Genomic DNA, 13,883 nt, shown 5'->3' on the forward strand with positions numbered 1-13,883 from the left:
CTGGAGACATATCTTAGCACTGCTAGTCAGGAGGATGAACTTCCATCAGCCTAATTTGAACTAGGGCTGCAAGCACCACCTTTGCAAAGGCTGCCTGAAGTCCCAGGGCTGTACCCACTGCACACCTGAAAACTTCTGCCCTGCAGGCATTTCCTTAAGAACAGGTCTGAAGAAGTACTGCTAAGATTTGAGATAAATGTGATCTTTAAAGTGTAGGGCTTAGCAGCCCCCAGAAGGGATTTAAGAACTTCAAAATCCTGGTACTAAATGAGATTTCTTTTCCTAATAAATGTAAACTTGAGAGGCTGCCTCTACTTGCATTTCCTGTTAACAGTTTGATCAGCTGAAGTGGGCTGGGACTGGGAAGTTAACTCTAGGACTCTGGATTTCAGTGGGTACTTGAAGTTAGGAGCTGAAAATAGAAGTTATAAACAAACCAGCAGATAAAATACTCTTTAGTATTAAATAGTGGTGCAGACCTTGGGAACCCAGCTGAATTCTGCTCAGTTTTGGTAAGCCAATGCATGTTCAGTTCCTTCCACGAAGTGGTGCAACTCCAGGTGACAGCAAAAAGCCACGTGCCAGGGAAGCATGCAGCCCTGGGCTAGGAACAGAGATTAAAAAATAAACTGGAGCAAATGCTTTATTGACTGAGCTACTGTGTAAGAGAAAGGCAGTAACTGTTCCTCTGCAGGTTGGCCCTTGGAAGGGCTCAGGCTTCCATACCCCTCAGGCACCCTTCAGGACTGGGCGAGCTGGGAGAGGGCAAAGCAGGTGCTGGGGTACAATAAGGAGAAAGAAGGCAAACAACTTGCCACTAGTTCTTGTATGTGGGCACTAAGAGCTGTCTGTGGCCTCAGGCACTTTCTTAAGCAGCTACTGACTTCATGATAGCAGTGGGCATTTTTTTCCCTTCTGTTAGGCAGGGAGACACGTGCTCTTTTTAATTACTGCTAGCTGTCTTAATCATTGTTACTAATGTGCTCACACTGATTACCACCTGATTTTGCATTCCAGATGCGTGAATTTCCTTTTTCACAGAAAGGAAGCTAGAAAGTTTACACTTGGTTTATTACAAAACTAACCCATACAGCTTCAGCTGTCTGCATACTCACAGACACCTCTGGAAACTTGTTTCCCGTGGTTGTGTGGAAATCACATTTCTGAATGCCACAGCAAAATGAGGGAGATAAAATTGTATGATCTCCTGCTGTACTTCTGCTTATCTGCCTTTGGCTGATCCATCCAGGGTAGGCTGGGACATGATGCTGCTTGAAGTATAACCAACAATCCCACTGGTACACGAGGAGGCACCGAAGTTCATTTGCAGTGAACCAGATAGAAGGAAGCACGTTTTCTGAAAACATTTTTCTCTGGTGGCTACAATGACAGCTTCTTCTCTAATAATTGCTTCACCAGAACAGGATTGGATCGTCCTTGTGTTTCTCTTTGTACCAGGCCAATTAACTTATTTAGAACTTTTCGATTTCCTGCTTTTATTGCCATAACCTTTAAAGAAAAACAAAACAGCAGATACCACTGTTACAGTAAACCTGGACATTTTTAATCATTCACAGCCAAGGTATGGATATTTTGTCCTTTGGACTATCGGGGTAGAATACTGTATTTTGGGCTAAAATGTTATTTACAAAAACTGCCTTCAGCTTTTCAATAAGCTACTGCTCTTCTCCCATGAGACAACAGCAGGTCCCTACAGCAGCAGCAGGACATTACAAGTAATAGCAAGACCTCCTCTTATTGAAAACAGTCAAAACCACTTGGATTTTAACAGTGTCTGCAACTTGAACAGCAGCTTCCTGGAAAAGAGCCAGAAAAATGAGATTGACTTCTCTTTCCTAATGGGAAATTACTCAACATACTGTTAAGTTATAACAAGAATTTTGCATCAAATCACTATCTTATCTGATAATATTTGTGAGGTCCTTCAAGAGCAGACAGGTGTTTTTGTAACAGCATGTTATTTGCAATGTAGCAATTAATTAACTGATTGGAAATACAACTTCCTATCACACAGCTGGTGTTTGATGCACAATGACCTCCAAAATAGCAAGGGCCATATTGAAAAGCTAAGTAAAAACACTGAATAAAGCATTGGAAACTACAGTTTCAGACATTTCTAAAAGAGATGCTACTGCTGGAAGGCAGGTTTGTGGCCTTCATGTTGTTTGTGTGGCAGGGAAGACATTCTCTGTGTTGTCAGTTACTGGCCAAAACACAATAGCTTCAGTTAAATAGGATGTCATATCTACAGATATTGAAGGAAGGATTGCAAACATATGAACCACCCACTATGCCAATACCAAAGCACAAATGCAAATATTGCCACTCATTATGATATCCAAATTATTGGCAGTCTAAAGTCTTCTCTGTAACATCACAATATGGAAGGGGCTCATTACTTCTGATCTGATAGAAATTACCAGATGTTCATAAAATAATCAGTCTTGGCTCGAACAATTCTAAGTTAGCTCATTTTAAAGAAAGTTACTATCAAAAAGCAAGGCCTAGGTTTCCCCCCCCCAGCCAAGTACTCAGCTAACTGTTGTTTAAGGGAAGCTCTCACAGCAATATAAAGCAATTAATTACAGGCCTTTAAGGCAGCTTTTGCCTTGGCAAAGATCACCTCCAAGTAAGGAAGTCAGGCCATTCTACTGCCTTTGGCTTGACTAAAACAGCAGGAAACAGACGGGAATTATATTCTTGGAGAAAACATTATTATTACAATGGGAGCATGGTTACAGACCTTTGGCTTCTGCACTTCCCAATCAGTTCTAATGGTCTTTCTATCCACACTTGAGCTCCTGGCTGAAAATACAGCAGAGCTTTTATCAGGCTCTGCAAATGACTCAGTCTGATAGAGGTCACGCCGACCTACTGCAAGCTCATTTTCTTCATCAAAAGCTCTAGCAGAGCTGTTAGCATCCCCCAATGAGATCTGGGTTGGTGGTATTGTTCTCAAAAGATGTTAATGTTTTTCTCTAAATCGCAAATGTATCTAGACAATATTTATATTAGAAGCTATTAACTTTGGCTTTTGCATTTTTGCTCCAGAGAACATATAAGCACTTGTTTTCCTTTTCCTTTTTATAAAGCTGATTTTAAACTCTGTCAAGATTCCTTCCCACTCCTCCCCTTTATGATAAATAAGGGTTTTTTTCCTTTTTTCCCAACTCAGACCTTGTTAGACTAATGAACTACATGGTCTGCTGCGTGTCCTTCCAAGGAGATGGGGAAGAGCCAAACCCTCATCTTTCCTACTGCAGCATTTGTGCTGCTGCCACAGCCCAGCAGCAGAGCAGGCAGCAGCTCTGGATCCACCAATACTGCTGCCACAGAGGGTCCATCTCCTCCCTGCCCCACAGCCAAGTAGGAGGTCCAGCTAGACTCATCTTTTTGGCAGTGGAAGGACACAAGGATATGGTGAAGCGACAGTCGCAATTAAAATTTTTGCCTTGCAAGCCTCCGATACAGTCTCTAATTCCATAACTAATATATGTCTTGCTGGAGGCAACTTCCATCTCCAGCTTCAGAAGATTTACTGTTAAGACTGTTGCCCTGATATCACAACAGATGAAATAAGAATCAAAGTTACATGGCTGGATGGCCAGGTCAGGTTAATGGCAATACAGCTGAAGAGGGAAAGATCCCCACAGTTTTGCTATCCTGCATTAAATTTTAATGGTCTCTCAGAATGACTTAGCACATTAGCCAGACTGGTAATTTCTTCTTCTGATCATTTTGTGTATGCTTCAATTTCTAAAAAACACTTACTAAAGAAAAAGAAAAAAAGGAGAAGAAAAACCTGATAATATCTGAGCAGCAGCTTTAATGCTCCTATACTGGCTCTACAGCTCAAATGCCAATCAAAAGGGAAAAAAAAAGGCCATTTTAACTTGCTTTTTAGTGCCACAGACTGCCATAGTGCACAAGCTTCCCAGCACCACCATAATCACCTCATTTTCTTGTCCATCAATCACAGCCTGGCAGATTTGTTCAAGCTCTTTTTGATCCTGTATCAGTTCAAGTTTCTTTTCTTTAACAATTTCAAGAGGAGTCTTCCCTTCGCCCTTCCACAATTCTGCAAGCACCTGAAAATCATGAGTAAGAGAAGGTCAGTGTCTTGAGCTATCAGTGCAGTATTTCATGTTAGTGATCCAAGAAGCCAGATTTTAGTTAAAGCAAGAGCAGATTGTCTAAATGCAAACAAACCCAAGATTTAATCCTGAGCCTCGCTGAAAAAAGAGCTTTTGTGCCCTCCCTCCTTTTCTGCATCCTGAAATAAGAAAACCCATGTTCACTGACTGCTTGAGTACAGGTTAATGGTTTGCAGCAGGTGCTCTGCAGCCTCCCAGAGCACTGGGAGCTCCTCGCCACCACCAGTGATGGCACCTCTTCAAAGATGTGTGGTGTGTGCAGCCCCCCTCGCAGCACTGAGGCACGGCTCCCTGGCTGGGAGAGGGGGGCACACAGCAGAGACTGCCTGTGACTGCAAGGCTGTTCCTCTGGCAGTGCTCGTGCTCGTCTCATTATTCACAAGAACTGCCTGAGAACACTATGAAAATGCATTTCCATGAGAAATGTCTCTGCCCGGGAACCGACGATTAGCTGACTGTTGTACCAAGTCCAATCCCAGGTAACTCATCCCTTTACCAGTCCTCATCAGCAAACTGTAATGAGGGTATGTATGACACAGCACAAGAAAAATAGTGCCGAGCAGAATAAATGCAGCAGCTCCAGCCCACCCATGCATCACCTCCCAAGTATTGAAATGCTGGGTGAACCCAGGCCTCTGGAATCATTACTTGTTAATGCCAGTGTGTTTTCCTATGCTCTAGTAGGGCTATTGCCCTGGAATAAACTTGAGAGAAGAGAACATTTATAAAAAACCAATTTCCTTGGGCAGTCATTTTCTGTATTCCCTTTGCTTTTATTTCAGAGCTGTGGGAGGAGAGAAAGAAAACCCTTATTAAAACAGCTGCTTGTGCACCACCCTGAGCTGAAGATGTAATTGTATGTTTGGGCCACTGCTGTGTACCAGTACAGAAATACGGATGTCAAGTCAAAATTTCAACATTAAATACTCACTGTAGGGTGAAGAAGAGGCTGGGATGGGGAGACAAGAAGGGGCATTCAGACTCCATGTTACATAATGAGAATGGCAGCAAGACACTTAGGAAAAAGGACAGATGTGGGGTGGTATCTTAACTACTCTAGGAATTTTCTTCAGCATGAAGAATCTTCTGGCACAAGAGACTTTCAGTTAAACCATTTGTAGCCACAACAGCTATTTAAGAACCATGCATTGACACAATTCCTGCAAGAGATTTGTTTGCCAGTGGTACCCCAAAGCTTTTTATAGCATCTTATCACTCTGCTGGAGACCTTGAGAGAGGGGAAAAACACAGCTGCACTGTGGTAGCTACATCTTGTTTTTTCCCCTGTAAGAGGGTTAAAGGCAGATTACAATATTAAAGCTACTGATAAGCAGCCAGAGTTACAAGTGCAGGAAGTAAAGCTTTCAGTGATGTTTTCTACAAGATCTTCCTTCTAGTGTAGTACTGGAAAATCATCCTGCCAGTGCTACCTGGAATACCCCTAGAAAGAAATACATCCAACAAAGATTCAACCTGTCTGCTGCTTGCCTTTTTTTGTTGCACTCCACTGCAACCCCAGGCAGCCCCCTCCCACTTTTTCCCTGAGGGACCAGGCAGGGAGCCTTCTGTCCTTGAGGCCTCCTGAGGCACCAGGACAGTATGTCACCCCTTAGAAAGAGCTCTGTCCTCTTTGCACAGCACAGCCCACAGCAAAACACGCTGGAGAGTCTAAAGTGCAGCACAAATTAGGGCCTGGACAATGAATAAGCCATATTGCTCCCCTGGAAAAATGCAGATGTGATTTTTAGGACTGGTATGTATTCAATCAGGATGTCATGGGCTGCAGGGGCTGAAAATCTGCAAGAAACAAAATCTACACAGCAGGCCGTGGCAGAACTACCCAGGAGCAACTCATACATCAGGCTAACTTAGATCAGGGGCAGGACAGCTTGTCAGTCAGAGATCCAGCTCTGATTCCCTGCTATTTCTATGCCAAATGTCTCCTGGCACTGAGAAAAACTTGCCCATTACAAACCTTGAGGGCACCAGATTTTCCCTGTGACATCTGTATGGCCTGTACTTTTCAAATTGGTAACAAGCATCTCCATTCAGCTAGTAAAGCAACAATGTTACCACGGCCCTTGCTTGTTTACAGGTATGTAGGAAAGCAGAAAGAAATGCGGCCAAGACCTGTCAAAGATGCACTTTTAAAAATGTGGTTTTCCACTTGGCAAGCAGTACGAATCTAAAGAAAGCAGTTTAAAAAATGATTTCAACTCATTTACACAAACTGCCTGCACCAAACAGGAGGATCAAATTATGAAGTCTCCAGAGCCAAAACGAACATCTCAGGCCTCATTTCCATTACTGAAATCTCAGTAGTTTCTACTATTGATTCTTGCCTGAGCGTGATTAGATTTTAATGATGTTCTGCATTCGCTGCCTACACAGGCAGAGCAGCAAACCATTGGTCAAGATGAATTAATCAGGACTTACACGTCTGGCTGCCACGGGCATCATATCAAACATTTTGCAACTGGTGAACGTGCCAGCTGACTGCTGTGCCTGAGAATGCTCCAACTGGAAATGCTATCTGCAGTGATTAGCTGCCAAGGGTGGGAGGGAAGCAGCAGGCAGTGCCACTCCCATAAGTCCTCTGGGCATCTCTCGGCTCCAGAGACAGAAGCCTCAATGTCTGGCAGTTGTCCCTCAGCCTCTGACAAAAGTGAGGGGCAGGCTGAGTCCAGTCCTCCAGATGGTATAGCCGTAATTGTCAAAGCAGATGGTTCTGTTTAGGTTTGTGTACTGTACTCATTTCCCTGCTACCTACTTTAAAGAAGGGGTGCCAAGTGTGTCTGTTCCTATGTGGGTGACCAATGCACCTGCACAAGCAAACAAGACCGGGGTCTGCTCCATACCCTGCTACAGATCCCTGATGAACACATGACAAAGGTGTCTGTGTGGAGTTGCTCCAGCATGGCTCTCAGCAGCAGGGGCTGGTTTCTGCTTCCCTGGCCCAGGAAGTAGTCTCCTCCTACAATACTGTAAGTCAAAGGCAGGCCCCTTATGCCAGAGGTGCACTCACTGCCAGCTGTGTGAACCAAGACCAAGGCCCCATTTTGGGCATACTCCCCATCAGACTGGTTTCAGCCCTGGGTAAGCAGCACTGGCACCTCCCACTGTGGGTTTAAAAATGGTGTCTTCGGGGTTGGCAACAGCACCTGCCTGTGCAGGTCCCCTGATCCAAGATATTCTTGCAAAAAAATTTAAAAAAAAGCTCTAAGCTTCTTCCCTTTGCACAGGCACACCACTCTGAAATTGCTTTGGAGACCTCTGGAGTAGGATGCTATATTTGATGGCAAGTTGGGCATGAGCTCTGTAATTACCCAAATGGTAATTATATAAGCACACAGCGGCCTTTCCTTGGCATATGCATCTTACCATACAGTGTTCTGTGTCTACAATCAGTGCTCCCAGCTTTTATCTGCCTATGTTTAGTGCCTTATCCAGCAGCAACAGAAGACAACACCTCTTAAAAAAATAAAATTGTTAACACCTTCCTGAAGCAAGCATGTATGTGTAGGCATATCTGCACTCACCCCACCAAACCCTTCCATCCTTTCTTGTTGGATCTGTCTCAAGCACTACAGTTCATTCTTCCTCATCCCAAGTGCTGCAGTTCATCTGCTGTTGTGTATATATAGCCCTTTCTGCCCTCAGGCCACCCCAGTATCTGCCTACTGCTGAGAATTGTTACAAACATTTGTTATTCTTATGACATCCAGGCAACCAAAATACTTTTCTAAATGTGGCAAGGTTTCTGCAGTTTGACAGCATCACTCAGTGATGGCAAACAGTGCTGTTATTTCTCTGTGTCCAATTTCAGAACACCGAGGACAAAACGCACGTTGCAGGGAGTCAGTAATTAAACAAGAAAGGCATTGCTGAAACTCTTGACATTTCATAACCTGTCAGAAGTGCGGGCACACAAATACATCACAAGGCAAGAAACTCCCATGGAAGAGCATTAGTACCCTGTCCCTACATCCACAAGGAAGCCAAGAATTAAAGCTGGAGTTCAGAAGATTCCCTTACAAATGCAGACACAAAAATGATGGGTGTGCCAAACCCACCCCCCCCAAGCACTAAACTGCTCAGCATTCCAATGCTTCTCACAGAATCACAGAATCTTAGGGGTTGGAAGGGGCTTCGAAGTATCATCTAGTCCAACCCCCCTGCCAGAGCAGGATCACCCAGAGCACATCACACAGGAACATGTCCAGGCACATTTTGAATGTCTCCAGAGAAGGAGACTCCACAACCTCTCTGCACAGCCTGTTCCAGTGCTGTCACTCTCAAAGGAAAGAAGTTTTTCCTTACGTTTAAGTGGAACCTCCTATGCCCCAGCTTGTACCCATTGCCCTTTGTCCTATCACTGGACATCACTGAGGAGAGCCTGGCTCTGTCCTCCTGACACTTGCCCTTAACATATTTGTAAACATTGATGAGGTCACCCCTCAGTCTCCTCCAAGCTAAAGAGACCCAGCTCCCTCAGCCTTTCCTCATAAGGGAGATGTTCCACTCCCTTCATCATCTTTGTGGCTCTGCACTGGACTCTTTCAAGCAGTTCCCTGTCCTTCTTGAACTGAGGGGCCCAGAACTGGACACAATACTCCAGATGCGGCCTCATCAAGGCAGAATAGAGGGGGAGGAGAACCTCCCTTGACCTACTAACCACCCCCTTTCTAATACACTCCAGGATGCCATTGGCCTTCTTGGCCACAAGGGCACATTGCTGGCTCACGCATGCTTCTGTCCACCAGGACCCCCAGGTCCCTTTCTCCTACACTGCTCTCCAGCAGGTCAGCCCCCAGCCTGTACTGGTACATGGGGTTGCTCTTCCCCAGATGCAAGACTCTACACTTGCCCTTGTTGAGTTTCACCAAGTTTCTCCCCACCCAACTCTCCAGCCTGTCCAGGTCTCACTGAATGGCAGCACGGCCTTCTGGTGTGTCAACCACTCCTCCCACTTTAGTGTCATCAGCAAACTTGCACACACATCTCCACACAAGCACCTCCAAAAAAGACAACAGGAAACCAGGCGTTTAAGTTGTCTCCAAGCAGGGTAAAGAGCCACATTTGCAACAGTTACACTTGGTTTATACAGTAATGCAAAAAAAAAAGTGAACTGACTACTCCAAAAATTGTACTTGGATTAAATCAGTATGTGCTAGAAAGATGGAAAACCATCCTGTGTATTTCAGAGTGTTAAAAGCTTGAAAGCAGGCCAGGCAAGTTAAATATCTTCATTGCAAGTTAAGTATCTTCATGAGCAGTTTCACTGATGAACACCTGAGAAGCAGCAGTCATCTAACATGCTTATCTAGAGGATAATAATGAATTTGAGAAGACAACGCATTCCACATAAAAAAGCTGGCAACAACTTAAGGTGAATGACAGACTATTCCATATCACAGAAAACCTCCAGATTTTGTCTACAAACACAGCAGTCACCATACCCATCAGAAGCAGTTCACAATTTTAGATAGGAATCAAGAGCTGATTTTTCAGACTGCTCTAAGCAAGATGATGTTTAAAAGGAGGGAGAAACTAGCGTTATCATCAATACTTGTTTGAGAGGTTCATGATAGCACTTGCTCAGGGATTAAAAAAAAAAAAAAAAGGCAAAAAGGCCAGACCTCTCCACTTTTGATTCAGGGGTACATCAAAGCAGAACTCTTTTTGTAACTACATTCGGGGGAACTATATCCTTTTCCACATGCTAATGCTTGTGAACGTAAACCTCACTGTCCCTCAGTACCTAGTAACTGATACTCTCAGCTTAACTGCAAATCATGGATTAGCTTGCACTAACCTTTCACTCAGGTCTGACTCTCAACTGTGAAACTGAGATCTAGTGTCTGGCAAGATTTATTTAGCTGACTTCAGTTCACATTGCTTAAATACACTATTTGGCTTCTGCCTCCAACGCTGAATATGCAGAGACATCTGAAAAATTATATACACGAGGCATCTATTATAAGTATATAGTAGATACAAAATGTATCCTTCATCAACACTAAGTAATTTCCTTCTAACACAACGGGCTTACTGGTACATACTGATTATAAAATTGCTGTGCAAATGGAGTAAGCAGCAACAAAGTACAGTAAAATGAAAAAGGTACTTACCTGCTTTGCTGCTGTAGAAGAAATTTCTTTCTTTTCTAGAAGGTTCAGAAGGTCAGCCAGGAGAAAAGAACTGACTGGGCTAGAAAAAAAAGGGGGTAGAAGTTACCTCAGAGAATAAGGTGGAGCAATATATCGAGGCCACTGTTGCTAGCCTAAAGACCACACAGTTTAGCATGATAAGCTAATAATTTTCCTCATGATACTCTATATTCAACTTTGGTACTGATTGCCTGATCATGCCTTAGCATCAGTATATTCCAAAGAAGGAAGACTTTGATTACTACCCTTAACTACACGGTCCTCTTCTCTCTGAGGTGTTTGGTTAACTTTATTCAGGATGACAGCATCAAGGCCTATGTAGTACTGCCTAGAGGAATGAAGGTCACAGATAGTAACTAAAGCAGAAGCAAGCAATGGAGTGTCACAGTGCTATTCATGGTATTCATAGTGTTTCACCACTGTATGTCTGACCTTTCCTTTACTGTAAGGGAGTGTTGTTTCAAATAACCGAGCAGGTCTTTTAGAATCCAGCCAATCACTTTCTTCGGCTTCATCTGGGTCTGGTTTACTACATTTTCAAAAAATTCTGTTAATCCATCTTCATTCTGTTTAAGAAAAATTAGATGCTTCAAAAAGATACCAGAGAACAAACATGTTTAATTATGGAAGTACCTTTGGAGTAAAAATACTCAATGCTGAAGTAAACTTGGTCTTGGGAATTCACTGTCAAGTCACAAGACTTTGGAGTAATTTTATTAATGTAACAACAAACAAACTATGTTAGGTCTAGAATAGATACATACAGCTTATCTGCCAGCCGATCTGTTTCAACAGAACTTCCAATAAAGGAGTGATGTTTTTTTCTTAACTCCTCCCTAAAATTAGCATTTGGGGAGAAGCTTTCTCATCTCCTCATGTATGTTAAATGTATAATGCTAGAAAACATAGAGCTGTCATGTACCTTTTACCAAGAAGAGATTTTTCTTGAAATTGGCTACAGATTTTTCACTCTTGATCTTGTAATCACTTCCATTTTTGGGAGGGTTGGAGGACTAAGTTTATCCTGCATTCACCCTTCAATAGTATGGAAAGGTCACACTGTAAGAAGCAAGGGTTTATTTTACTAGTTTTTGCAGAGAAGCTATGTAAGCTTTTCCACAGTGCCCTAAAATGCTCAGAAGGTATAACTGTAAGGGATTCAATTTATAGCCTAAGTGAAATCTGAGATTGTTTTTAGGGGAACAGATACTGCACAGTCTGTTGAATGCTGTGCTGTTTGTCAAGGCATTGATGGATCTTTAACTGTAGCACAGAATTCATTAGGTCTACTGAAGGCCAAAGAGATATTAAGTGGCAGCTCCCACCTTTTCAAGGAGGAATCCAAATCCAGTGTGCCACTGGACTTCTGCAGTGTGTGGCATAAACACAAAGGAAGACAAGCCAGCTCTCAGAAGCTGTGAGATTTAAAAGTTTAGAGATAGCCAAGGAGCTATTCTAAGTATACTATCATCACACCAAAAACATTTTCCAAGCACATACTGACTGCAGTCAGATCTCTGAACAGTTCTGAGCAAAAAGAGTGCAGGTATGCACTAAACCAAAGCCTGACTTTTCCACTGAAACACATTCCATCAACACAGTCTCATTTGCCCTTGTTTTTGATAGCAATTTATCACTATAGTGATGCAGAATTTAAGACTTTCCTCCTCAAAACTTTCACAACAGAAACTTCCAACAGCTCTAGATACTATATTTTTCATTGGTAATGATGTATGGCTTTGGGGAAGACTGCAGACTACTGTTCTCTGTTCTGTGAAACAGAACAAAATGTACTTAGATTAATGGTTGATGTGCTGTAAAACTGGTGTGGCAAATATCAGACCTGTCCTCTTTACCCTGAGACCACAAGCAAAGAAACCAAGTTCTCAGACTGGGAAAGCCACTGAAGTCTTTTGTGAAACAAGGTAAATGTTCTGATTTCTCCTATTTATCTATTAATACACACAGACATAATTCCCTTCCTTTCTAATGTTCTTCCAAATTTAACGGGCAGTTACTTTGTAATCAAATAATTTAAAATCTAAGGCTAAAGAGACTACAAGGAACAAATTTGGCTTAATAAAAACCAGTAAGGGAATGACGTGATTACCAAAGTACAGTAAACTTGATTTAAAAATGTGTGTGTGTTAAGTGGAATTACTAAACAACTGAACTCTTTCTAATTCACCTCAGGATTCATTAGCACAAACAAACAGTGATTATTTAAACAGCGGGTTCCCTTCCGCAAAAACGCCTGTCCAATTTAGGAAGGCAATAGTGAGAACATATAAATGCTCGTTTCTTTACACATGCTGCAGAAGGTTTTACAAACATTACAGGCAGAGTAGGTCTAACTACAACATTATGCACACAAAAACAATGTGTGTGGATGCCACATGTCTCAATGCAGGCTACAGAACTCAGATGCAGCACATCCAATGCTTTTATCATGTATAGGCTAAAGAACATATCTCTAGCAGTGGGCACGTTCAGATTTCTGGATACCAACAGCCTGGCTGGAGCTACAGCTCTGACCCTGCTGCCAGGCCTTTGAAAATCAAGGACAAACATACCCAATCTGCACAGTTTAATCAGATGATTTCCAGGCAGCAAGAGGAGAAAACCACAGGAATCCTCAGAGAAACACTTACATGTGATACCAGGTACCAAACCCCCATACTCACTACTTCTGCACATAAAAATATATGTATTCCACAAAATTCCTTTGCATTGTGTTTTAGGTTTTTTAAAGTCAGTGTCATTTTCTGTAGACAAAGAGTAGGAAAAATCCAGCAATGCTAGACTGAAATGAATAAGCAGAAAGTCAAAACATCAAAATGACGGACAGAAATGAAACATTTTCCATCTTTTCTTTCCGTGTTAGAAAAATGCAGGCATAACTTGATTAGCTTCAATTTCTACATACTGCACAAACTTGACTTTAATTTGTTCTGCATTTGGGTCAACTTTCTTCATGCCAAATTCACTCCAACTACCAATGTACACACACCTGTCCATGTGACAGACTCGAGCTGAAAACCACTGCACGCTCTAAAGTGCTGGTTTACAGGAACGCTGCCTGTTCTCTCTCAATTCTGAATAACACATTTTAATCTTCATAAAAGAAAAACATAAGTCTGGAATTGCAGCATCGAGTTTGTGATCCAGGCCCACACAGTGTTTCCATTACACACTAAGTATGCTGTAATTGATCATAAGAGGTTCACTGGCATGCAATCTGACATACCAATGTTTTAACCACATGCCAATTTCTTCCTTAAACATGGCTTAAGCTGATCATTTAATAGTACTGAGATGTCAAAAAAACTCACAAACTAGTGGTGGAATGATTCCAGATGCTTTTTAAACAGGTTTAAAACAGACTCCAAGACCTTACTAGCACTTTTACCCACAAGCACTGGCATGCTGCTCCCAAGGTCCTCTATAGTAAGCCTAGTTTCATCTCTAACTCCCCTTCAAACTTAGTTTAAAGCTCTTTCAATGAACCCTGCTAACTCTTGCCCCAGGACCCTCTTTC

General features: G+C 42.6%; 1 protein-coding gene across 1 annotated transcript in view; it reads right to left on the minus strand.

Annotated features, from left to right (window-relative positions):
- Positions 1 to 1,380: 1,380 nt before the first annotated feature.
- The window catches only part of GATB (glutamyl-tRNA(Gln) amidotransferase, subunit B), a 47,558-nt gene continuing 35,055 nt past the window's right edge, over positions 1,381 to 13,883 (minus strand). The window contains exons 12-15 of the mRNA XM_009995980.1: positions 10,778 to 10,911; positions 10,307 to 10,385; positions 3,975 to 4,109; positions 1,381 to 1,509 (exon numbers count right to left, since the gene is read on the minus strand). Coding sequence (XP_009994282.1) covers positions 1,381 to 1,509; positions 3,975 to 4,109; positions 10,307 to 10,385; positions 10,778 to 10,911 — 477 coding nt within the window. The remainder of the gene's footprint in view (positions 1,510 to 3,974; positions 4,110 to 10,306; positions 10,386 to 10,777; positions 10,912 to 13,883) is intronic.

The sequence above is a fragment of the Chaetura pelagica genome, unplaced genomic scaffold (assembly GCF_000747805.2).
Source record: "Chaetura pelagica isolate M959 unplaced genomic scaffold, ChaPel_1.0 scaffold142, whole genome shotgun sequence".
Lineage (NCBI taxonomy): Eukaryota > Metazoa > Chordata > Aves > Apodiformes > Apodidae > Chaetura > Chaetura pelagica.